Source organism: Erythrolamprus reginae, chromosome 1 (assembly GCF_031021105.1).
Source record: "Erythrolamprus reginae isolate rEryReg1 chromosome 1, rEryReg1.hap1, whole genome shotgun sequence".
Classification (NCBI taxonomy): domain Eukaryota; kingdom Metazoa; phylum Chordata; class Lepidosauria; order Squamata; family Dipsadidae; genus Erythrolamprus; species Erythrolamprus reginae.
In genome coordinates this window covers 203938897-203966037 of record NC_091950.1, presented here as the reverse complement: position 1 = coordinate 203966037, position 27141 = coordinate 203938897, and the positions used below count along the sequence as shown (strand labels likewise).

Sequence of the window (27141 nt, the reverse complement as noted above, 5' to 3'; positions counted from 1 at the left end):
CAATGGCTGGTTCATACAACCCAAAAGGCTAAAACCAAACAACCCAAATTAGATTTTAAGCCAGAACCACTAAATTTTGTTTGCTTAAATTATTTTGTCTTGTCTTCAATTATTTTATCTTAGGATCACAGTCGATTACTGTTGCTCTTCACTATCCACAGTACTTATGGATTTGTGTTTTTCCCTTGCAATTTATTGAGAAGTCTCTTACAAATCTAACGAAAAATAAAAATAAAAAAGAGCCAGTTTGGTTTAGTGATTAAGACATTAATCTAGAAATCAGAAGACAATGTGTTCTAATCCCACTTTAGGCAGAAACCAAACTGGGTGACTTTGGATCAGTCACTCTCTCTCAGCCTTAGAAAGGAGGCAATGGCAAACTGAAATCTTGCCAAGAAGGCTGCAGGGACTCTAGGCAATTTCTGAGATTCGAGCACGACTGAATGGAAGGGGAGGAAAAACCCTTTCTCCTAGATAAGAACTACTCGATTATTCTCGCCATGCATCGACTGTGTTGCAGACGCAAACCGCTCCGCTCAGTCTGAGCAATCTACAAAGACGCATGAAACCAACAGGAATTCAAGAGAGGAAAGGCGACGCCAGTTTAGTCCAAAAGTATTCAATTATTCCCCAACCACCGGGAGTAAGGGTGACTAAGAGTCGCTTTGGAGCGGGTTTCCCCTTCACCTGCCAGCACGAACTTCGCCATTGACCAAGAAAACCCGCTAGGGTCGCCTGGCAACTAGACGCGCACAGTCCGACGGGAGGCGAAATCGTGAGCACTCGGCGACTGACTGATTTTGACCGCTTCAGGCAACCGTACCTTGAGGAAAGAATCCTCGCGTCGCGCGTGAAATTTGCGTCACCTGGCTTCTTGGTTTGAGCGTCTAAGCGCGGCGAGGCAAGTAAGTGATAATGAAGTGCTGGGCAGTCTGGGAGGGTGGAGATCAAACAGCAAGGAACATGCGGGAAACAAAGAGCAAGGAGGAAAATGGGATTTGGAAACAAGGAGGGCGGCGGCGTGGCAAAGGCACCTTCATTTTACTTTATCTTATTTTGTCAAGTACTTATTGGTAGTACAGTATATGCATGTATAGTCTCTCTCTCCCTCTCCCTCTCTCCCTCCCTCCCTCTCTCTCTCTCTGTGTGTGTGTGTGTGTGTGTATCTGCTGATACAGTTCTACAGAGGAATCATTGAGTCTATTATCCGCACCTCTATAACTGTCTGGGTTTGGTTCTGATTTCAGAGGAAATTGTACACAATTGTATATTGCAGAAAAAAAATCACTGCCAACCTGCCTTCCATTGAAGACCTGTATACTGCACGAGTCAAAAAGAGGGCTGTGAAAATATTTACAGACCCCTCACATCCTGGATATAAATTGTTTCAACTCCTACCTTCAAAGATATGGCACAACCAAGACAATTAGACACAAGAACAGTTTTTCCCCCCAAATGCCATCATCAAATAATTCCCTCAAAACTGTCAAACTATTCACTAAGGCCGCACTACCATTACTACTAGTTTTTTCTCATCATTTCTATCACCTATCTACTCTCACTTATGACTGTATGACTGTAACGTGTTGCTTGTATCCTTAAGATTTTTATTAATATTGTTTCCTGATTGCTTATTTGACCCCTATGACAATCATTAAGTGTTGAACGTCATGATTCTTGACAAATGTATATTTTGTGTTATGTACACTGAGAGCATATGCACCAAAGACAAATTCCTTGTGTCTCCAATTATACTTGGCCAATAAAGAATTCTATTCTATTCTATTCTGGAAAAACTGTGTGGCTTAGACAGTGGTTTCAATATATTTGAAACATACTAACTGCTGAGAATTCAGTAAGGAGAGAGTAACTTTGGGGTTTTTTTGTCCCTTATCCTCTAGCTTATATTCCTCCATCTTCATAGCCTTATCTTCTGGCTATGAACTCTGAAGCTTAAGTCTTGTAGAGAATTTTGTGTTGCCTTTCTTCCTCCATTATTGTTTAATGCCATGGGAATCTTCCAGTTTTCGGAGAAATGAACACGTTTACTTGCTACTGAAATTCTTGCATGGTTCTGTAAATGTAAAAAATTGGAGAAGTGAATTAAAACCCAATTTCTTTTTTTAAAAAAGGCTAGCAACCTTTATTTTAAAACTGACTTATGAGATATAGTAGATTTTAAAAAAACATTTAACTGAGAAGAAAACGTCTTCATTTTCTTTATGTCTGCAAAAGTTTATTCAAAAAAATTCCCAACTGAGACAAAACTGAACAAACTAAATTTAACATTTTGGATGGCTTTCAGAATTTGCATGATATTTTCTTAGATGAAAGTGCAAATTCTGAAAGTAATTCTAACCTAAATACTGTATTAATTTTAAGTGTTCACAGTTTTGTCTCATTTGGGAAACTTTGGGCCAAGTTGGCTCAGTCTTGCAGTATTCAGCCCTCTCATTGTTATTTTAGATTTAGTTAGGTTAGCACTTCATTTGGAAAACTGATGACTGTACAAATTGCAGCAAAAAACAAAACCTTAAACTGATTGCAGTTGATTTCATGTACTGTAATGGTTAATTAATTCACTTAATGTTATGTTAAAAGCTTTATTCTGATTTTCTTTTTTAGATTCAAGTAAGTTTGTCCAAGCAAGATATTATAAAGAAACTGCAAGATGAACAGCAAGCTGGAGTATTTTATAAGGTCAATAAGAAGGCTACAGGCATGTCACAATGCAGGGAGATATTTTCCTAGAAAAGAAATCAAAATAACTGCATTTGGGATTAGTGGTTATAAGAATTCTGCACAAAGTATTCAATGTCCATTGTATGTCCCTTCTTGCTGGCTTCATTCTTCAATTTCAACTGGTTCTCAAAATACTTTCGTTTATGATAGAAACAGTGATGCAAATGAGCAGAAAATAACTGATCTTGACCATGAGCAGAACTTCAAACCCATTCATTTAGACTCCTCAGAGGAAGTTAAAAATACCACTGAAGAATTTGACATTTCCAAGAAATTTTTCAGTGACCTTCAAAAATGTGTATCTCCCTGTGATGTACTAGACTTTGCTGCAAGAAGTCAAGTCTCTTCAAAATATGTCAGTAACTGTTTTTCAACTATGTGGACACTTAAAAAAAAGACACTTACGAGTCAGAGCTATGATGAGACAAAGATGATACTGGAACACCCTCAATTTCGACAGCTTTGTCAGCATGTGATGGATGAAGCAAAGCATATGGATAGCAATGATTTGGCACACACTCTACTTTCTGTGGTAAAATTAGGAGTTCCACAAAATACCTTGTTAGTTCAGACATTACTGAGGACTTGCCAGGTAAGCAAAAAAACCAAACAATCCCTAATCTAGACAAAATTTAAGGATACTCCAACAGTTAAATTTATTATTTAGTATATCTCTAGACTTCATATTTTTTTTGTCTTAAAAAATAACCTAGGACAAGGTTCGACAAACCCAGGCGCCTGGTCGCCAGTGGCGCCTAGAAAATGTTGTCTGGCGCCTCAGCGTTTCCCAACCGGTGTTCCGCGGCGGTGTTCTTCAGCTGGGCGGGGCGCTGCCGGTACTCCCGCTCGCAGCTGTCTCCTGCTTGATGCCGCGCTCCTGCTGAGCCCCAAAGAAAGAAGGCAGGAAGAAGGAGAGCTCCATTCTTCGCACCTTTTTCCCGCCTTCTTTCTTTGGGGCCCAGCAGGCCAGCGCCGAAAACCGCGGCATCGAGCAGGAGGCGGGGGACAGCTGCGAGCGGAAGCCCCAGGACGGAAGTACCGGCAGCGCCCCGCCCAGCTGGAGCTCCTCTTTCGTCGACGGCAAGTGTCCGATGGGAGCGGGGGGGGGGGGGCGTCGGGGGAGATGGCGGCGGCGAGAGGGATCGCTCGCTCGCTCTCTCTCAGCTGACTGCAAGTGGGAGCCCTGACGGTGGCGGTTGGACGTTCTGCTGGACGTCGTACATGCTGGCGCTGCGTGCCTGGCATATACGGTGTCCAGCACCACGTCCAGCTGCCGCCGTCAGGGCTCCCGCTTGCAGTCAGCTGAGAGAGAGAGAGAAAGAGAGACATATAAGAGGCAGAGAAAGAGAGAAAGAGAGACATAGCAAGAGAGGCAGAGAAAGAGAGACAGAGCAAGAAAGAGAGACAGCAAGAGAGGCAGAGAAAGAGAGATAGAGAAAGAAATAGAAAGAGAGACATAGCAAGAGAGGCAGAGAGAGAAAAAGAAAGAGAGACATAGCAAGAGAAAAAGAGAGACTTAGCAAGAGAGGCACAGAGAGAGAGAGAAAGAGAAAGAAAGAGAGACATAGCAAGAGAGACAGAGAGAGAAAGAGAGATAGCAAGAGAGGCAAAGAGAAAGAAAGAGACATATAGCAAGACAGTGAAAGAGAGAGAGAGAGCAAGAGAAAGAGAAAAAAGCAAGAAAGAGATAGCAAGAGAGACAGAGAGAGAGCAAGGGAGAGAGAAAGACATAGAGGAAGGGAAGGAGGGAGAGAGAAAGAGAGCAAAAAAGAGAGGAAGAAAGAAAGAGGGATGGAGAGAGAGAATGAAGGGAAGGAAGGAAAAGAGAGAAAGAGGGAGAAATAGAGCGAAAGGGAGAAAGAGAGAGGGTTTTTTTGTCCAAACTTTTCTTTAGCCCGCCCCCCCCCCCTTTCAGTGTTCCCCAGGATTTTGAAAATACGAATAATGTGCCGCGGCTCAAAAAAGGTTGGGAAACACTGGTTTATAACGTTTGTAATGTTTTTTTTGTTAAATTAAAAACCAAGTTTGCTTAAAAAAAATTCTGGCTCCTAAATTTTTTGGCTGGCTCCTAGATTCTGAACAACTTTGTCAATTTCATTATTTATGCATTGAAAAAGTTACTATTAATTTACGATTTAGTCTGTACTCTTTTATCTGAAAATGGAATTGAATTTAGAACTTATTTCCAAACTGATATGCATCACTGGCCAGATGCATCACTTAGTCAATCAGAATTGGAGCTAGTTTGTACCTAAGAATCTTCCAAAAACTATAAGGCCTGGAATCTAGACTAGAAAGGATATTTTTTACAGAATAAGGTCCCAGAAAAAGTTTGACTTTAGGGCAGCCCTAGAACAAGAAGGCCATGTATGTGGGTGGATAAGAAGATACGAAAGGGTTGAAGGGAGCTTCCTTTTGTTTTGATGTCTTTATGGCAGCTAATAGACAACAAAAATGGCAAAATCCTTTTACTTGGACTCTAGCAATCATTCATTTCAGGTGCCCAAGAGAAGTTTTTACTGTGGAAGAATAGCTGATTTGGTTAGCTGGAATGTGTAAGCATGTTATTTGAACTAACTTGTAGCACCTAAGTGGGCAATTTTAAGATAATATGCTGCCTTTATCTCAATTTCAAAATGAGCTGTATGCAGAATATTTGTTTAGAATGAGAATGTTCACTGTACATTGTGGCTCGTTGCCTGCAACCTCATCCCGCTAGGACAAGCTGATCTTACTTGTGCCAGCAGCGAGGGCCTACTTCAGATCCCATTGGTTCTGACTACTGGGATCCAGAAGAGCCTTTGGTCCTGCAGCGCCCACCCCTTGGAACATTTTACCCTCTTAAGATCTGCTTCCACCTTCCTATCATTCTGCAGGGAGCCTGAAGATGCCAGTTGGCCTTGGCACCAAATGGAGGAGTTCCACATTGGAGGTGGCTGCTGGATTGATGGCAGATTTCACCTCCCCTCTTGCTCTCTGCTATCTTTTTGCTCTATCTTTTTGTTATCAGATTGATAAAGTTTTGAGTTGTTTCATTTTTTTTCATTTTTTTTTTCATTTTTCTTCTTTTTTATTATTTTAAGCTGCCTAGATAAGCTCCATGGCCAGAAAGATAGCAAATAAATTTAATAAATAAATAGCAGTAGGAGTTTGCTTTGTTAATTTTTCCTCTGTCTGGCCTATAATTTTATCTTTCCATGAAAATCTTCTAAAATGACTTGATTTTATTTTAATAGGAACGTGTCAATGAATTTAATACTCGGTGTATCTCAATTATTGCAAACACTTTGAGATTCATGGAAAAATGCAAGAATGTGAAAGCTCTTCATCATGGACTACAGTAAGAAAAGATTAATTAAGTTTGCACATTGGTCCTCATCAGTTACTCCCACACTTGTGGGAGAAGTTTCTTCCTATTAAATAGTTGTAGCTTATTCCAGTGTACAGTGACCCCTCGTTTATTGCGGATGTTCCATTCGAATTTTCAGCTCCTGAATGGAGAGACAGTTATGCACAGTCTGCATTGGACCTCTGCAACCTCTCTTGAAGTCAACCTCATACTTCTTTCCTTACCACCCTACCTCTCCACTCAGGAGTTGAAAATCTTGTGACAGAGAAGACAGCTTCCTTGATCCCTCAAGATGACATTTTTAATGCAGTTCATCACTAGCAGAATGCATTAGAGCAAGCAAAAAGATGGGACACTGGAACTGAGTTAAGGCTTGCTTTTGGAGAGTACAGTGATCCCCCGAGTTTCGCGATCTCGATCTTTGCGAAACGCTATATCGCGATTTTTCCACCCGATGATGTCACTCCCTTCCTTTCTCATCTTTCTTTCTCTCTCTCTTTATCTTGCTTCTTCCTCTCTCACACTCTCTTCCTCCCTCTCTCATCTCTTTCTTTCCTTCTCTCTCTTTCTCTATCTCTCCCCCTCTTGCTCTCGAGCGGCGGGCGGCACCCAGGGAAGGTTCCTTCGGCCGCCCACCAGCTGATCTGCTCGGCAGCGCAGTAGCAGCGAGGAGCCGAAGATGGGGTTTCCCCTTTGCGTGGGCAACGGGGAAACCCCATCTTCGGCTCCTCGCTGCTACTGCGCTGCCGAGCAGATCAGCTGCTGGGCGGCCGAAGGAACCTTCCCTGGGTCTTCAACTCCCAGAGCGGCGGACAAGCGGCGGCCGGACAAGCGGCGGACAAGTGGCGGGCGGACAAGAAAAGCAGCGGCCGGACAAGCGGAAAAGCAGCGGACAAGCGGCGGGCAGAAAAGCGGCGGCCGGACAAGCGGCGGACAAGCTGAAAAGCGGTGGACAAGCGGGCAGGCAGGCGGCTCCTCAGCTGCTGGGTCTTCCCAGGTGCGGAACTAAAAACACCATCTGCGCATGCGCGGCCATGGAAAAAGGGGCGCGCATGCGCAGATGGTGTTTTTACTTCCGCACCACTACATCCCGAAAAATCGATTATCGCAAGGGGTCTTGGAACGGAACCCTCGCGATAATCAGGGGATCACTGTATTCTTCCATCTCCAGTTTGCAACAGCTATAGCCAGTACAGTGTTCCCTCGATTTTCGCAGGTTCAAACTTCGTGAATAGCCTATACCAGCGTTTCCCAACCGGTGTGCCGCGGCACAGTAGTGTGCCGCGAGACACGGTCAGGTGTGCCGCAGGAAGCTCCAGGTGGGCGGGGCACTGCCAGTGCCGGACCGCCAGTGCCTCCGACCTGGAGCTTCCACTCGCAGCCCGATGCAGCTGTTTCCGGCTGGGCCCCAAAGAAGGAAGGCGGGAAAAAGGAGGCAGGGGCGGGGAGGTCCGGCAGTAGGAGTAAAGGGAGCCGCGGCCGCCCCTGCCTCCCCACGGTGCCTCTGGCCAAACGCGCCCCTGGCTTCTCTGCCCTGCCCCATTGCCTGCCCGATCCGCCCACTCTCCTCCTCCTCCGCCGCCGCCTCCTGTCTTGGGGCGTGATCCGCCCCCTCTCCTTCGCTGCCGGAGAGAGAATGGAAGGCGCCGTTGTCTTCGCCTCCGCCCGCCGGCTCCCCTCGCCCTCCCAGACGTCCCCAGCGCCCGGCCACGCGCCGCCTCCCGTTAGCCCAGCCGACCTTTCCCTGCTGCCGTTTTCTCTTCATGGCGCAAAGCCACACAGTCCCGGACTCCCGGATCGCTTGCTTCTCCGGTCAGCAAAGCCATCTGCCCAGGAAAGCGCCGCGCCGCGCTTGCTGGCCGGAAAAGCGAGCGATCCGGGAGTCCGGGACTGTGTGGCTTTGCGCCATGAAGAGAAAACGGCAGCAGGGAAAGGTCAGCCGGGCTAACGGGAGGCGGCGCGTGGCCGGGCGCTGGGAACATCTGGGAGGGCGAGGAGGCTGATGGCTGCTGTTGCCTCTTAGCTGCAGAGCCGGCGGGCGGAGGCGAAGACAACGGCGCCCTCCATTCTCTCTCCAGCTCTCTCTCTCTCTTTCTTTTTCTCTCTGTTGCCGGCATGGTGAACGAGAGAGAAAGAGAGAGAGAGAGAGAAAAAGGAGGGGAGAGAGAATGAGAGAGAAAGAAAGCAAGAGAAAGAGAGGGAAAGAAAGCAAGAGAGAGAAAGAGAGGGGGGAAGGAGGGAGAGGGAAAGACATGGAGGGAGAGAAGGAGGGAGAGAGAAAGAGCAAAAAAGAGGAAGAAAGAAAGAGGGATGGAGAGAAAGAAAGAAGGGAAGGAAGAGAGAGAAAGAGGGAGGGAGAAATAGAGTGAAATGGAGGAAGAGATTTTTTTTTGTCCAAACTTTTCTTTAGCCCCGCCCCCCGCCCCCCCCTTCAGTGTTCCCCAGAATTTTGAAAATATTAATAATGTGCCGCGGCTCAAAAAAGGTTGGGAAACACTGGCCTATACCACAGTTTTACTTATTTGGATTCTTAAATGTAGCTTTTAGCCTAGGATTTTATATTGTTGATTTTGTACTTTTTTATGCTGTAAGCTGCCCTGAGTCCTGGAGAAGGGCGGCATAGAAATCCAATCAATCAATCAATTCTAAATGCATATAGAGGGCTTTTTTCCCTATTCGTGATTGGGAATGTTCTTGACACCAAGAATCCTGGAAAGCGTATTGATTTACCAAGCAACTGTAGGTGATACAGCTAAGGTGGTGTAAATCTTTCCATGAGTTTAACCAAGTGTAGGTCAAAATGCAGAATCCTGTCTGCCTAATACCATCCAGTTCATGCTTTCAGATCAGCTTCAAGCACTTCCTTGTGGATCCAACACTGGATTTTGTTTATAGTTCATTGGCAAGCAGTAAATCCTTCTCAATGACAAATGGTTGTCCTGATGTCTTCATAAAATAATTAGAGATTCAGACCTTTAAAATGCCTACTATTTTAATTTTGTTTTAATTTTGGAATAGATTTTTTTAACATCCTTGATTTTACTGTAGAGTAATATGGGCTCTGAAAGGAAGATTAGGATATAAATAGTAAGGTTTTTTGTCTCATGCCTTTTTTTGTTTTTGTTGCCTTTTTTGCTCAAGTAGAGCTTAATGTAAAAGTTTCAGGTTTCAAAATACCTTAACATAACTTCTGATTTGGGAAGAATTAAGGAAATAGGAGAAGGTGGCAAAATCATTCCAGTGATGTAAGTTAGATTTGAAATTATTCTTAGATTTTCCTTGACTCAAATAATTTCAGAGTCTCAATTTAAAAAAAAGATTAGGAGTTTAAAATATAGAGGAAATATATACAATTTTGCAAAAACGTACTCACTGCTGTTCAGATTTCTTAAACTTGTACATATTTCTGCAAGTAAATGTTATCAGAAATTTATGTGGGACAAAGCACCATCAAACTGAAAACTAATACCATAGTTGGTATTTATTAAACTATGTTTAGAGACAATATTTTTAAAATAAAAAACATAAATATTTTCCCTCAAACTCTCAGCAAACATATTAACTCTATAGAACCTTCACAGAATGAAAAATGAAATCATGCTTTCTAAACCAGGCATATGAAAAAAAAGTAATTGAAGGAAATTTATGACACTGGCAACTCATCCAAGTGTGACAGACAAGTTTAGGAGATGCTGTGGAAATTTCCAATCCACAATTGTGTATAGTAAATCAAGAAAATTAATTGTATTTTTAATTTAATCTTCCTAATGCTTAAAATATATGTTGTTTCAATTGGAAGATGCATAGTGTCAGTCTTTCTGTAGGTACATGTGTACAATGATATCTGCTCCAATAGTTTATGTCCATTACATATTCTTTTTCTGAGGGTTTTTTTCTTAATAGGTTACTTTTACAAGACAGAGTCCCCAAAATATCAAATGTGTTTTTATTGCAAAGCATAATGCGCAATATTGGGAAGGATGTACCAGTGGCACTTAAGAAAAGTTTTGAGGTAAAAAATTGATACTGTTCTTTCATCTGTGTTTTCAATTGCTGCATTACGTTTGTAGGAATCAGTTATTATCGCTTTTATCATCACAGAGGAAAAGATCATTTATTTTAAGAGCCATGAATGCCAAGAATCATGAAATACCTATCTTTGATTAGAATAAAATAGAATTCTTTATTGGCCAAGTGTGATTGGACACACAAGGAATTTGTCTTTGGTGCATATGCCTTTGCGGAAAAATCAGATATGCAAGAGGTATTGCAGATCTCCGGGCACTGCTTTGTTTGTTTGTTTGTTTATTTAATTAATTATTAGAGTTGAAAGGGACCTTGCAGGTCATCAAGTCCAACCTTCTGCTCAAGCAGGAAACCCTACACCACCCCAACCAGATGGCAGTCCAATTTTCTTTTGAATGTGTCAAGAGATGGGGCGTTCACAACCTGTTCCACTATCAAGAAGTCTGTCTTTGTCATAGCACCTGCTCTCTAGAACAGCATTCCCACCCGCTCCAAAATATGTAGTGGTTCTCACATGGATAATTTTCAGAGGTCTTTTAAAATCTAGCTATTTTCACACGCCTTAGAACAGGGTGTTCGTTGAGTTTTTTTGTTTTACTTAATATTTATGGTTTTTCTTTTGGGTGACCATCATCTGTTTTTCTATTTTATTTCTTCCTTTTTTATGTAAGCTACCCAGGCTGGGTTTACAGTAGGTTGGACTCAATATAAAATAAAAATAAATAAATATTACACATTAATCCTTGCAGTTGTGGTACTACAGAATTGATTTCATTATTTCCATGTTCCTTTTTTACAAGAACTTTGATAGAGGAAACATGTTTTCATTTATTTGATTTATATGGTTGTCCATCTCATCACAGCAATTCCAGATGGTTAGCCATATATAAAAACATAATTTTAAAAAAATCAGTCCTTTGGGATTGGGCAGCATACAAATATAAATCAATCAATAAATAAGTAAAAATAACAGCATAAGTAAGTTTAAAGACAACCAAACTAAAACAACATAATTATGAAATCACCATAACTATAGAAAGTTAGAAATCAAAGATAGGTATTCAGGGTAAATGGCATTTTAAAGAACAAAAATGAAATTGCTGATTACTTTTTCAAAAAATTTAAATCTTCAAAGTAAAAGTAGGAGAAGGACATTTGTTAACTCTCTGATAACAAACAATTTTATAGCCCTTGTCTTGTAAGCCAATTATACTTTTGGCTAATTTGAATTTTTTTCCATTTAGAGCAAGATGTTGGATCTGATAGGTCACTTTACAGTTCCGAATGCTTTTCAAATGTTCAGAGTATTGGGTGAAATGGAGTATCTCTCGGTTCCAATCCTGAATGCTTGTAGTAAGACGATAGTAGGTAAGTCATGGCAAGCATATTAGATTACTAATGTTCAAATCAGATTATTTGATTATAATGTTCTTGAATCCAATTTCTTTTTATTTGCTGTATGGGTTTACACGTATTTGCTTATGAAGAGCAGAACAGGAAATTAGGGAGTATACGTAGGTTATGATTGAACTGTCGAGTTTTTGATTGTTTTTCTGCAGATGTTTGCAGCATCCTACGGACAAGTGCCTGCAATTTGTAACAATTTTTTTTTGGCCAGGAGCAGGCATTTATTTCTGGTTTCTGGCCAAAAAGATCCATTGCAGACAATGGGTTCAAATAATAACCATAATGTTCACTTAACGACTAACACAATTAACAACCATAATTTTGGGCTGAATTATGGTTGAAGACCCCTTATATCTGGATATTTCAGCCTTGGCTTATAGTTTATAAAACTAGACTTGAACATTTATAGTGAAAATTATAAATAAAAATGTAAGAGAATTGGCTCAAAAAGATAATTCTTAGGCTACTTTAAAAGCAGCACAAGGGGTATTTTGATTTTATTTAACAATATATAGTGGGCATGGATAGGAAGAAGGATCACAAAGTTGGATCCCATGTTAATACATTATTCAAAAAAGTGTACCTCTACTTGACCAAATCATGTTCCTTGAATGGTTCTTTAGTTTTGCAGTTATGCTATATTTTCTGCTTCAGGATTTAACATGTCATTTCTTTTTACAAACTCAAAGCACAAATGTTTTTTTTTACACATGTTATCAACCAAGTGAATTTCCAATGTTAGTTTTCTTTGTACGCATTAGAAAACCTTGAAGGAACTCAATTTTCCAACCTGCTGAATGTTTTGAGAAGTGGCAAACAATTAAGATACCAAAATGTGAAACTTTATTCTGCATTGGCTGATTATGCCGCATCAGTCTCCTATACATGGAACAGAAATGAGGTAAATATATAGGATGTCACTATTCCTATTCCTGGCATTCTCAGGAGTAAATTAATAGTAACCTAGGATGTTGATATTGTTTTCAATTTTATTTTAGATTAATGATATTTAGGACAGTCCCTGTAACTGGACTTGGGAGAGGTGTTGCAATGTGGACAATAATCTGTCTCCATAATTTCACAGATTATGCTGGACTATGAATAATGTGAATAAAGGGGTTTTGTTTCATCTATATGATAAATAGTATAAGCTATAAAAAGTTTAGAAATGTGGACATTGGTTTGTTTGAAGAAGTTATCAGGAAAGTGAAAATAGGTAGGAAAGATGTAAATAAAAATTTAAATACAGTAGGATTTCTTAACAGGATGACCGGATTTAAATATGTTCAGTGCAATATGGTGTTTTTGTGGTCTAGTTATTTGGGACAGATTTAATTCTTCCATGTGTTAGAGATTCAGTGGTACTTTGCCATTGAATCTAAAAAGGTTTTCAATGCAGGACATGTTTATAAAATATAGTACAGTGGAACCCCGACATAAGAGCTGCTCTACTTAAGAGCAACTCGAGATAAGAGCTGGGAGGGGAGAGATATTTTTGTTCTACTTACAAGCCCAAATTCGAGATACAAGCGCCAAGGAGCTGTCTCCTGAAGCCAAACGCTAACTTCCGCGTTCGGCTTCAGGAGACAGCTGCGAAGCGGCGCGCGTGTTTTAAAAGGTTGCAGCCGGCCTGGGGGGCTCGGGGGGGTGCTTGCAGCTTTCTTTCTTGCTCTTTTTCTTTCTCTCTTTTACCTTCCCTTCCTCTATTTCTTCTTTTCTTTCTCCTTCCCACCTTCTTCCCTCCCTCCCTCCCTTCACTCATTCCTCTCTTACTCTCCCCTTTCATAAGTTTCCTTGCTTCCTTCCTCTGTTCCTGTCCCTTCCCCCTTTCTTTCTTTCTTTCTTTCTTTCTTTCTTTCTTTCTTTCTTTCTTTCTTTCTTTCTTGCTCTTTTTCTTTCTCTCTTTTACCTTCCCTTCCTCTATTTCTTCTTTTCTTTCTCCTTCCCACCTTCTTCCCTCCCTCCCTCCCTTCACTCATTCCTCTCTTACTCTCCCCTTTCATAAGTTTCCTTGCTTCCTTCCTCTGTTCCTGTCCCTTCCCTCTTTCCTTCCTTCTTTCCCACCCTCCGTCCATTCATTCACCCATTCCTCTCTTGATCGCTTAAAGCCGGTCCCTGGTGCAAAAAGGGTTGGGGACCTCTGTCCTACAGGATTGGGTGGCAGAGAAGTTGAACATATGTAAATTTAAAAGTTTAAGAAAGTTTACAAGTTAAGTGAAAGAAACTTCATTATTCATTTATATGTACATGTACATTTCTTCATTAAAAACATGTCTTTCTGCATAATTTAGACTAACTTTGTGAGTTTTTTGAGGGCTGGAACCAATTAAAATTATTTACATTAATTCCTATGGGGAAAAGTCGTTCGAGATAAGAGCTGCTCGACTTAAGAGCCCAGGACCGGAACGAATTAAACTCGTATCTCGAGGTACCACTGTAATAATAATTCCATACAAAATTTGACCCTTTCACTAGTTATAAAGCCAGAAACATGTAAACAAGTAGAAATGGATATATCAGTCACCAAATACCTGTTTTGTTGAAATAAAATTTATTAAATGCTTAGTAGAAGAGAAATGTACAATGTTTAATCTGGCTATTACTCCACAAATCAATTCTTTCCCATGTTACAACTGGGCTTCCTATGAGGCTGGAAGTCAGGCGAAAAAGAAAAATGTGTGTGTGGGGGGGGGGGGGGGGGAAGAGACACCGGATTGATACTGTATGTTCTGAGCAGCAAATTGTACACACTATTCTTTCACATTCTCTAGGGGCATTTTCTCCAGCCATTTTGCTTTAAATTGGGATTTAATTTAAAGTAAACTAACAATTATAACTAATAATGGTTACTCTGATGCATATCAAACTTCCTTCTGTATTATGAAAAATTACAATTTGGAAAGGCATTAAGTAGTTAACAGTTGGGCTTTGGGGAATGCAACCAGGTATGCAACTTTGGTTTTAAATTATTGTAGCAGATTAGTTTCGTATTATTTCATAAAGGACAGAGGGGGAGAATTTTGCCCGACAAGCTTAGAATAGAAACAGGATTGTAAACAGGGATGCAGAGAAGCAAAAAGGAATTTGCTTCTCTTTTCAGTGGTATATTCTCAGGCCCAACAACATTTGCTACTTTAAAAAAATCCTCTTAATAAAGTTATCTCAGTATATGTGTGTTACTTTAACTTCTCCTTTTGATTTCAGGTAATTCTGTTAATTTCAGCTTTTGAAAATCTTAATGTTCACCCAGTCCAACTGATGGATAAATTTCTTGAGGAAGTGATGCTTGACCCGGAATCCTTGAACCTGAAAGATGCTACAATTATTCTGCAAGCCTACTCTAATTTCAATCACTTCTCCAGCGGCCAAGGCCAAGAGTAAGCTATTCTTTAGTAAATACTCATTTCAGAAATAAATTCTGAAACATTTATGGTCATTTCTGAATAATCTCAAATTTATCACCAAATTAATATATAGACAGTGGTACCTCGGTTAACAACCACAATCCGTTCCGGAAGGTTGGTTGTTAACTGAAATGGTCGTTATCCAAAACAATTTTCCCCATAGGAAATAATGGAAATGGATTTAATTGGTTCCCAGCCTTTATTTCTTATGGGGAAAATTGAAAATTGAGGATTTTTTCTCCCCACCCCCACCCATTGTCCCTCACTCCCATCCCCTTCTTTTCAGGGACAGCGGCGGGGGCCTGGGGACCTGGCCATGGACGTGATGTTCCCAGAACTGCTGTTCCTTGAAATAAAGCTGCCAGAACTGCCGCCGCCACCACCACCAGCTAGTGCTGGCGGTGGCGGCTCTGGCAGCTTCCTTTCAAGGAACAGCAGCGGCAGGAACTGGTGGTGGTGGCGGCGGCTCCGGCAGCTTCCTTTCAAGGAACAGCAACGCCAGGAACTGGTGGTGGTGGTGGCGGCTCCGGTAGCTTCCTTTCGAGGAACAGCAGCGCCAGGAACATCACGTCCATGCCCATGCCCCCAGGCCCTCGCCGCCGCCACCGTCCCCGAAAAGAAACCGCCGCCGGAACCATCAAACTCAGTGTCTGCCTCGTCATAGCCAAAGTGATGCTTTGCTGCTCCCCTGGCGAGGGGACGAAGGCAGAGAGGCAAGAGGTAAAGAGGTAAGGAGAGGGGGGGAGTGAGGGACAATGGGGGGGGGTAAGGGGTAAAGAGGTAAGGAGAGGGGGGAGTGAGGGACAATGGGGGGTAAGGGGTAAAGAGGTAAGGAGAGGGGGGGCGGGAGTGAGGGACAATGGGTGTAACATTTCGAGTAATAAGCAAAAATTTCTGTTCGGTATCTGAATTTTTGTTCGGTATCCGAAGCAAATTTTTGTCGAAATTTTTGGTTGTTATCCGAAAAGTACACTAATCAAGGCGTTCGTTAACCAAGGTACTACTGTAATTTTTTAATGGTGTAAGTATTATAACATTGATTCTCAAATTATGGATTATTGCAATCCAGTAAAGGAAGAATATGATGATACATTATACACACACACACACACACACACACACCAGGTAAAACAAAAAACAGAACCTAAACATTTTAATTTTCTTTTTGTTTTATTTTAACAAATATTTGAAAGGGGTACCAAGACAAAAGAGTAAAAAAGAAATGAAACTCCAAAAGAGGAAAATAGAAAACAGATTTAAACAGAATAATGTTCATAATAACATTAGATTTGTGAAGGATTCCCTTCCTCCTTCCCTTCTTTCCTTGAGATTTACAGGCTGTCTCAATGTGTTACAACTGTTGGTAGCTTACAAATGTATCATTAAAAGGGAGTCCAAGAAAAGTCAAAGTTACTTAACAAACCAAAGCATCTCTTAAGGGTCCACCACCCCTTCAAAAAGAGGGCCAGGGTGTTACAACCCAATGAAATCAATATTTAGTAACTAATAGAGGCATTTGATATAAATAGGAATCCTCAATCAGAATAGGCGTTTCTATATAAAAAAGGAAAGTCTGTTATTGTAATAAATGTAAAGTTGTAATAAATATGCAAAATTTTATATTATATTAATAACTCCACTTTTTGGATTTAGTCCTAGTAGTAGAAACAATATTTTGAAGGGGGAGCTGACTTGGTCTGAGTAATTCCTGAATCTGGGTGTCCCTTTCAGGGTAGCCTTCAGAGTAGCCTTTCATTCATCAGGATCAAGAGAAAAGAGGGAAAAGGCTGTTTCCTTGCCTGGGCTGCTCTAAGTACTCAAGTACTTTTATTAAACTGCTGCTGCTTACAAGACATTGGCAGACTAAAGGTTGGAGCATTGCCCGTGAGGGAATATACATACCTGTCATTTAGGTATAGTTGCATAGGCATTTTTTTTGTATGTCAGCAAATGTTAATGTTTCCTGTTTGAAAGGGTTGTGCCTTCTCCTCCGAGCAGGAAGTAGGAACCAAGCAACGTTCGGGGTGCACATCTCTGCACAATGTGCAGTTGGGGTGTGTTTGTGTCAACCCATCTGCAGCCCTTTGCAACCTCCGCTTACCTATCAAACCCTTTGCAGTGTAGGTACACAGTAATGGCTACAGGTAGTTGTGGGCAATTATAAATCAGGGTTAAGTGGCTTTAGCCCTCTCACGCTCTCCATCTAGGCTCTCAACAAACAGGCTTCAGACCAGGTTACAGCATGGAAACTGCTTTGGTCGCGCGGATGGATTATGTCTAGCGGGCCCAGGACAGGGGTTTATCCTCTGTCCTGGTACTCCTTGACCTCAGTGACTTTCGATACCATCGGCCATGGTATCCTTCTGCGCCGACTGGAGGGGTTGGGAGTGGGAGGCATCATTCTACGGTGGTTCTCCTCCTATCACTCTGGTCGGTCGCAGTCAGTTTTAGTGGGGGGTCAGAGGTCGACTCCTAGGTCCCTACCTTGTGGGGTACCTCAGGGGTCGGTCCTCTCCCCCTGCTGTTTAATATCTACATGAAACCAAACTCAGTCTTATTTTCTTTTAGACTTGAAAGTTTAGACTCAGTCTAAAATTTAGACTCAGTCTTATTTTCTGAGAAACACAGTATGTGTTTTGTTTTTTATTGTGGAAGGAAGTTCCTATTGCAAAATAGTGATATGTAGACATTTTCCTAATTTATCACATGAATATTCAGCTGCGAGTTGATATATAAGCCCCAAGTATTTGTAGATTTATTTAGCCTATTAGGAATTTATATATTTGTTTACTTCCATTTTTTAAAAGGTTTATTGACTCACTGAATAGTATATTGAATAAACATCTACATAAGATTCAAAATATGGATTTACTAAGAGCTGTATATTCATTCTGTCTTACTGGATATCTTCCCCAACTTGCCCTTAATCAACTGCTTCAAGAGGAAATTCTCAGTGATCTAATAAAATCAGGTTAGAGATTATTTTATTTTTATTTTCTTTCTTTAATCTGTGCTGATCATATCTATGTAGTTTTCTGTGCTGACAAATGTACATATATAAAATAAATTTGTTGTGTAATAAAAGGTAAACAAAATATCTCAGTTTTATACCATTACCCAAACTATCAGTTTAATATTGCGTTATTCATTAGTATCCTAACATCTGTATTACGGTGATATCTTTATTGGAACTGCTTAAAGACTCCAAAAATTCATTGGGTTAGGCAATGAACTTAACAAGGCAGTGTAGCATATGACACAATCAGGTAAAAAAAAATAAGGCACTGGGAAATGTGGGCCCTTTGCTATAAATAGTTGTGTTTCCCCCCAATTGCTATAAAAGAATCTGTACAAAATAAAAGATCTCTCCCCTGGAAAAGCCATCTTTTATTTTTCTGTAGCAATTGTCCTGCTTAGACTCATCACGCTGTATAAATTTTTAAAAAAGTCACACCATGACAGAGAAGCAGGAAAAAGAGTGATATTTCAGGGCAACATGAAGAGACATTAACCGATGACTGTTTCCTCTTGTTCCATGACTCTAGAAAAAACTGTTCAACTGTTTGTTAAAACCTAATTGATAAGCAAGAAATGTTATGTATCCCTTATATATTTTGAACCTATGGGGAAGAAATATTCTTCCCTTGAGGCATTGTCCCTAGCTGGAAATAAGATTCCTGGACTCTTAGTTTAAAGAGGTTGGTTGCTCAGCTGACAGTCTGATTAATTATGATTCAATCTGAAATTGGACCAAAAGAAGCACCAAACTTTGAGCTACTCATTTTAACTCAACCTGTAAGCTTTGTAGCCAAGTATATACTTAAAGTTGAAACACTTGGATGCACTGTGGATCCTAGGCAAGAGGAAATTAAAGAGCTTGAATAAATGACTTTTGAATCTCATGAGAACAGAGTCCAAACTCTTGAAAAGAAGGAAGAGCATCTCAAGATGAGATAATTCAAATCTAAAGCCAAAGCAGGGAAAATAGTTTTGAATCTTCCTTCAAGCACAAGATCCAACCTTATGAGGAAGTGATTTTTTTTTAATTTTCCTTTTTTAAAAGGTTATCCAGTACAGCAGTGGTTCTCAACCTATGGGTCGGGACCCCTTTGGGGGTCGAACAACTGTTTTCCAGGGGTTGCCTAAGACTATGCGAAAAGGACAAATTTCCCCTGGTGTTAGGAATTAAAGCTCTCATTCTGTCGCCTTGGAACATATTTTTACAATCTGACCAATCAGGCGTTTATAGTGGGGGTGTCCCTCTGACCTTCCTGCCAATCGGCTTAAAGCTCTGTTGGGAGAACTGGCGCTAGACTTAAGTTTGGGGGTCACCACAACATGCAGAATTGTATTAAGGGGTCGCGGCATTAGAAAGATTGAGAACCACTGCAGTACAGGTAAAGTTTGGCCTTATCCAATCTTTCCTGAGTAATAAGTTTTATTTAATTTTCATGAGCTACAGCTCACTTGTCAGACATATAAAGTGGCCAGGCTCATGTACATAGAATTTAAATTGGGGAGAGATGTGGTGGGCAAAATAGGTTGTTTATGCAAATTAAGTTTGCATGAGACAGATTATCAATATTTTATCAGTTAATAGTTATAATAAAACAATCTTGAGGTAGTTGTCTTAGCATGTATGGATGCATGAAAGTTTGTAACATCCTGCATAATGTGGTGTTTGTGTGTCTATTATATACTTTTACAGCAACAACAACTTGTTCCGTAGATAGGTGTATGTTGAAGTTGATGGTGAGATTAGTCCCTGCAGTTTTCTTGGCAAGGGTATCTGCTTTCCAGGACTGAGACAGAGTGACTGGCCCAGATTCACCCAGTTGGCTTTGTCCCTAAGGCAGAGCTAGAACCGATGGTCTCCCATTTTCTAGCCTGATATCCTAACTACCACAACCACTAAACCAAAGTAGCTCTCTTTTCAGTTGGAAAAATATTACTAGAAGTTTGCAAACATCCATAAGTTTAAAAATGCATATAATTTCATGATTAGTATATATTCATTACTATATACATTACTATAAGCCTTGAATTAAGACCACAATGGCGGCCAAAATTTCTGTTGCTAAATGAGACATTTGTTAAGTGAATTTTGCCCTATTTGACGACCTTTCTTGCCACAGTTGTTAAGTGAGTCACTGCAGTTGATATGTTAGTAATCTGGTTGTTAGATGAATCTAGTTTCTCCATTGACTTTGCTTGTCAGAAGGTCACAAAAGTTGATCATATGACCTTTGGATACTGCTGTGATCATAAATATGAACCAATTGCCAAACATTTGAATTTTGATCACACGATTACTACAAAGATTATAACTGAAATATGGTCCTAAGTCACTTTTTTCCAGTGCCATTGCAACTTTGAACAGTCACTAAATGAACTGTTATACATCAAGTACAAATTGTACTGGTTCTAGTATATAAGTGGGATAGCATGTTTATTTCACAAATATACTTTAAACAAATGAATAAATAGATGTTAACATTTTATTAAGCAGTCAGGTTCCAATATGTGTTTTCTTTCTCCCTCATCAGTAACTCCCATACGAATGTGGGGAGTTTAATTTTAAACTTTTCACCTATGCCATTGGTCAGACACATTTACTTCTATTAAGTTTTGTTCTATTCTGTGTTTTGGAAACAAAATTAAATATGTATTTCAAAAAGAAATTGGAGAGGATTCCTGACAAGTACCGTAAATCTTTGTTATTATAGTCATGATTTAGTTATATTCAGGGCATTGAAAACCACTAGACATACTTGAAAATTATTAGGGAAGAAACTGAAGTTGGTTTTTTGTTCACTTGAAAAGCTGATTCATTCATATTTTCTCATTTTATTTTAAAATAGCACATAAAATTTGGACTGAGAGCAGGGTTAACTCTGTAGATCAACATTTTGTTCTTTGTGTCTGTATTTTTGTGAGATCACAAAAAGAATACAACCTGCCTAAGATTGCTAATTAAGATATTTTATATTCATATTTGATTCTTGTAGACTGGAGGACTTGGAAACTCTCCTGATTTTAATTAAATTAGATAATCCCCCTACTCCCAAGTTAAATCAGCTTTTCAGTTTTGGAATTTTACAAACATTGACTGAGGAATTGGAGTATCTTAATCTTCCAAGTTGATGTCTTTAGCTTTTTAAAAAAAAAAATTATCTCAGATTTTGAGATGATAATAATTTAGAAAACATTTTATGAGAGGGTTTTTATTGGACTGTTTCTAAAAGGCTACTTATATTTTCTATCCTAGTGATGTCATGAATGTGAAGATACAGTAACAAATATTTTGGCCATTGGCTGGAAATCATCCACATAGTCAAGAACATTTTGTCAAGGAAGATTGTGTTTAAATACTGTATATTAATATACTGCTAAGTTACATCCCCAAATTTTGAATTGATCTATTTATGAAGAATTTTGGATATATTATGCTTTGATTGTTGTGAAAAAGATTGTTATGTCCTTAGAAAGACAGTGTTACGCCAGATTATAAAGAGCTACTCTTTATCAATACAGTGGAAGGAACAAAGTATATGAGTGTCTGTGAAACTTTAATTTAAAATTTGAGAAAGGAAACAAATGATATGTTTATTTTATTACTTTTTTCTTTTTTGCCCTTTCCCACTTTTTTGTACAGCATTTTTATATTTTGTTTTATTTTGGTGTATTAAAGCAATAAAAATAAAGTTAGAACAGATGAAGGGACAAAGGCTCCTGCTGAAGGTACTTATCAAGGTATATTCATTTTATTTCTAGGGTGCAATACTGTATAGGGAGAAAATTGCAGACATTAAATTAAATTTGACCATAAGCTAATACCGATTGAGGATGCAGTTTGTAGCTTTCACAAAGGCTTACAGAATTGAACAGATCTCCAGTAAATCATTCCTATATTTGAAAACCTATGTTTTCCTTCCTTAGGCAAAATACAGTATGTTTTTATTCAAGCAGATAAAGAGTTCATTGACTAACAGCTTTCCTTTCAATTTCTTTTCTGTAGAAAAAAATCTGAGTATGTTGCCTGCAATAAATGCTTGTCTAGAACTTGATGGAGATACTTCCACAACAGCAACAATTTTATCAGAGAAATTGTCATCGTTATCAAAGAAAATACATGATTTTAATTATCCTGAAATACAGGAAGCCTTGCTTACGCTTTTGGAAAATGAAAATTTGTTACAAACAAATGTAGAATTGACTCAAGGTTATTACTTAGGTATGAAATGTCACAGTGTTAATATGCAGTATTTGCTTTGAAGCCTGAACAGATGCTTACCTATTGCATCTACTGATTTTTATACATATACATTTTCAAAGCATTTACCGATTTATATATATATTACTATGACTAAAGTCCAGGTTATTTGCTTACTGCCCTCTACCTATGATTACTGTGAACATACATACCGTACTTTATTATCAAGGATAATTCTTTATTTCAGAAAGTTGTCCTTTAAATTTACTTATTTTTCAAAAGCTACTTTTTTTTTGGTCATTTAAGTTTTACCATACAAATGGTATCACTTAATACACAGCTTTTCACACATGAAAATTGAATTGTCTTTTAAAGATAAATTAACATTTATTTATTTAAAAATAAATATATGTTTTTAGATATTTTTTATTAGAATATGTGCTTTTGTAGAGCTTTTCTTGGTTTGGCTCTTGATTTTTCCTTTCTCAAACAATATTGAAAAAAATATCCTGGAGAATCTTTCAGATTTGCACCTTTTTCAGTTTTGTCCTTTATTATTTGCAACAAAATATGATCACTATACATATAACAAGCCATAAAAATCCATAAAAATAAAATGCATGTAAATGGAAATGGCTAACGTACAGGTTTCTTGCCTATTGCCCTGTGTCTATGAGGGTATCATCCAGCTATCGCCTTTTCCTCACCTTAAGAGGAGATGAGCCCAGAAAAAGCTGGCTTTTTCTATGGCTACTCCATTTAAATGCACTTTTCATTTGGCAAAGCTACTAAAAGCTTGTAAGAGAACATGGGAATTAAGTGATTCACTTTCAGTCATTATTTTTTGTGATGCTAGCTTTGAGCTGCTGTTATTTATAGTACTATTATTGCCTTGACCTAGCCGCACTCTCACAAATACAAAGTATAAAGCTCGTATAATGATATAAAATATAATGAAATAAAAACTTAGCAGTTAATGGGTAATTATGCTTAAATGTAGATTTTAAAAGAAATCAAAAATTTCTTTTAAAAGAAAATTTATTTACAGTTTTTTAAAAATCAATTTAAAGTTTTCATGTTAGTAATAATACAATTTTATCACCTGCTCTTTCTCACTGATAGTATGTACCGGTATTCTGTTTCCATGCTTACATAGCCTCACTGCTTCAATGTGCGAAAGAATTCACTGCCATTCTATGAAACCTTATTATTTGGGAAATATTTTGTCCAAACTTCAGTTGTTTATAGTCAACTGTTATTTTTTTCTCCATAATCAGAGTGGTATTTCTCTTCATTTATGTTAGTAAAACAAATGCAACTTATTTGCATTTATTATGTTATTCAAATACATTTTTCCTTGTACTATTTTGGCAATTTATTTATAAAAAACATAATGTTTGACCTTTTTTTTTTAGATTTGGAAATTTTAATAGATGCAAACCAAAAAATAGCATTGACAAGCACAGAAGCAGATCAGATGACAGGGAATCCCAACCTCAAAAGGTACTGAATGTGTATTTTACTTAGTTTGTTGTCTAGTACAGTGTTTTTCAACCAGTGTGCCGCGAAGCGAAGAGCAAAAAGTTGTGATACCGGAAGCTGAGCTTCCTTCTTCGCCTTCCTTCTTCACTTTCCTTCTTCATGCCTTCCTTCTTCATGGCAGGTGAGCTTTGGGGCCTGGCGGGAGGGCGCCAGCAGCGGGAGCGGGAGGGCACTGGCAGCAGCGACACTGAGAAGTAACCTCAGGGCGGCAGCTGCGAGCAGGAACTCCAGGGCTGAGGCACCAGCAGCTGCAGTGCCCTGCCCGGAGTTTCCGGAAAGTACGCAGCCATTAGGAACCCCCCACACAGAAACTTTTGAAGTGGCGCAAAGCCACGCAGTCCTGGATCGCTCCCTTCTCTGGCCAACAAAGCCGGCTGCCCGGCAAAGTGGTGCGTTTGAAAAGTTCGTGTTTAAAAAGCGTGCCGCTTTCCCAGGCAGCCGGCTTTGCTGGCCGAAGAAGGGAGCGATCCGGGACTGCGTGGCTTTGCGCCGCGATGACAACAGTGGCGGCCTTCAAGTGCCGCCCTTTGCGGAGCTCCACCACCCATTCCTGCAGGTAGAAGTCGGGTGCACTACCAGGAGGCGGAGGCAGTGTGGGGCCGGGCGCTGGGCACTGTGGATGGCGGAGTCCGGTGCTGGGGCTATGCGGGGCCACTCATCCAGGGGGCCCCGCATAGTGGACCGGCAAGCTGTCCTCTGCTCTCTCTCTACTCTCTCTCTCTCTCTTTCTCTCTCTGTTGCCGGCGTGGTGTACAAGAGAGAAAAAGGAGGGGAGACAGAAAGAGAGAGAGAGAAAGCAAGAGAGAGAGAAAGAAAGCAAGAGAGATAGGGAAAGAGAGAAAGAAAGCAAGAGAGAGAGAGAGAAAGCAAAAGAGAGAGAAAGAGAGAAAGAGTGTGTGTGTGAGAGAAAGCAAGAGAGAAAGAAAGCAAGAGATAGAAATAGAGAGAAAGAAAGCAAGAGAGAGAGAAAGAGAGAAAGAAAGAGAAAGCAAGAGAGAGAGAGAAAAGGAGAATAAGGGAGAGAGAGAGAGAGAGAAATGAGAGCAAAGGGGGAGAAAAAAAGAGAAATGAGAAAATGATTGAGGCAGAGAATGAGAGGAAAAAGAAACAAGAGAGAGAGAGAAATGACTCTTGATTTAAAGCATATGATAAAAAGCACCCAAAGAATAAGAGAGAAAAAGCCTCAGCCCTCACCCGTTTTTGGAAATGGTTCAAGAGTGTGTATACACACACACACAAGGGGAGGGTAGGAGACAGATGGAAAAAGAGAGGAGAGTGTCTTAGAGTGTCATTTTGGTTGGTGATGTGCCCCAGGATTTTGTAAATGTAAAAAATGTGCCGCGGCTCAAAAAAGGTTGAAAATCACTGGTCTTGTAGGCTGAATTTCCAGGGATAGTTGTTTAGATCAGGGAATCTCCAGCCTTGGCAACTTTAAGACTTGTGGACTTCAACTACCGGAAATCTGGGAGTTGAAGTCCACAAGTCTTAAATTTTGCCATGGTTGGAGACCACTGATTTAAATGTCATGATTTGCAGAGAAATAAAGACTTCATTTATTTCTCTGTGCAAACATCCAGATTTGAAGGGCAAAATGTACATGTGTGCACACTTAAAGAGCCCATGTCATTTCCTGTGATTGAACATGTGCCCTCTGTGCCTGCTGCATCCTCTCTGGAAAATATGTACACACAAGAATTCTTTGTAATGATCACTCATTATCTTTTTAAACTGTCATTCTAAAGGCAATAGATTTATAGCAGGGCTACAGGCATTAAGCTGAAGGTTGTATCAGCCTTTGAATGACCACAGTGCTAAAGGGAGTGGTATTCCACAGAAAGAGATGGAAATGGATTTAACTGAAACATACATTTATAAATTACATAATGTATATATGCAGGTAGGACAGGCTTTGGTGAAGAGCCTTTGGAATTTTCATCCTTATTTCGCTGTATTGATACTTCGGAAGACTGCTGTAATTAATTATGTTATTATTGTAGGCATTTCTTTTGTCCTTGTTCACAGGATAGCAGTGCTTTGCCCACTTGCAAGAGCTTTCTCAAATCCCTCACAACGCCCAAAAGGCAGGTTGGCAATGAAAATAAGACATTTAAATCAACTGGGATATCAAGTTGTATTGGTAAGAAAATATATTGTTGAAATTATTAAGGGAGAATAATATTGGAACTTAAGCCCTTCCTTTTAAAGAAGGGTTAGGGAAGGGATACATCAGGAGCAACAAGTTTAAAAATTAAACCAGACAAGATGACCTCTGCAGTTTGTGAATCAATGCCTCTGTGCAAAAATAATTAAATTGTTTGAGATCTTTTATTCAAAGTTTTTGTGTTCATTTTAATCAAAAGGCTTAGTAGATATAAGTATCTTATTTTATATTAATTTGTATATCGGATCTTTTATGCTACGGTGCTACAAGTTGCTACATGAGTCAACTTCTGGATCCATGGAGTGATCCTGGGTTCTATCCCCCCCTCCCCTTGCAGAATATGTTCTGTATCATCAGCCTAGGGCCCATTTTCAATACAAAGTATTGATACTACTTATTAACATAAAATATCACTTTGGAATATAACCTGAAAGCATTATCCTTTGAACTTGGTGTTAAAACAATTGCAGTGAAAAGCAGAATCTTCTGGGACCTTAGAGATTAAACAGTGTTTGTCTCTTGGACTGAACATCTGGTGTATATAGTGTGAATTGAATTTGGCAGGTACTTCTATTACTTCTGCTTTTAGTACTGTGCAATCAGTCAACATTAAAGGACAATCTAATATAGAATCTACAGAGTGATAATTAGATTAAATTGTAATATATGCGAATATTTACAGTGATCCTTCATAAAGCAATAATTATTCTTACACACCTTGACAATAATTAATACTTATACTGTTTCTTGATAAATTGGGAAAAAAACCCTCCTTTTAGGTTCTTTAGTTTAGGAATGGCCCCTTTAAGATTAGTGGTAGATTGTCCTCACAAGTTCCAATATCCCTCCTCTTATTTCATTATGGTAATTTTTGATGTAAAAATTGTACTAATTTATAGTTAATTCTTTTCTATTCTTTTTGTTGTTGTCGTCGTCAAGGTTTCTTACAAGGAATTCCAAAAGCTGGAGAAAGACGAGGCAGTTTTGTTCCTCAAAAAACAAATATTTATGGATGAAAATTTAGCGTCTGAATAAAGATGACTGTACTTAAAGAATATTTGTGAAATAAGTCCAGTTGAGTTCAATGAGATTTGGGCTTTGAATATTAAATCATAGTGATTGTGCTGCTTTTGTAGTTTAAGAAAAAATATCAGAATAAGATTCCTTAATAATCCTGTCTCTTAAATTTATATCTCTTCTAAAGATGAATATGTATGTGACTGCAAGTATATTTACCATATCCAGTGGATTCTAACTATTGAGTAGGAATAAAAAATATCTATTGTTTTCATTCTCA

The 27141-nt window shown here is 39.4% G+C and overlaps 2 protein-coding genes across 6 annotated transcripts in view; one reads left to right on the top strand and one right to left on the bottom strand.

Moving 5' to 3' along the window:
• The window catches only part of MDH1B (malate dehydrogenase 1B), a 25902-nt gene extending 25018 nt beyond the window's left edge, over positions 1-884 (bottom strand). For 2 of the 3 annotated variants that reach the window (XM_070731978.1, XM_070731979.1), the window contains exon 1: positions 688-804. In XM_070731978.1, coding sequence (XP_070588079.1) covers positions 688-709 — 22 coding nt within the window. In that variant the 5' untranslated portion in view covers positions 710-804. The other variant, XM_070731980.1, reaches the window with a different exon arrangement.
• FASTKD2 (FAST kinase domains 2) lies at positions 806-27141 on the top strand. Of its 3 annotated transcripts, none has more exons than XM_070731975.1 (12): positions 806-905; positions 2626-3334; positions 5979-6082; positions 9995-10103; positions 11362-11485; positions 12286-12425; positions 14729-14901; positions 17736-17899; positions 21947-22162; positions 23557-23644; positions 25706-25820; positions 26784-27141. In XM_070731975.1, the coding sequence occupies exons 2-12, from the start codon at positions 2672-2674 to the stop codon at positions 26877-26879; spliced, it is 1992 nt and encodes a 663-aa protein (XP_070588076.1). In that variant the 5' UTR covers positions 806-905; positions 2626-2671; the 3' UTR covers positions 26880-27141. The 3 variants fall into 3 exon arrangements, with proteins under 3 accessions (XP_070588076.1, XP_070588078.1, XP_070588077.1); XM_070731977.1 differs by having other exon boundaries at positions 812-901; XM_070731976.1 differs by lacking the exon at positions 806-905 and adding an exon at positions 934-1030.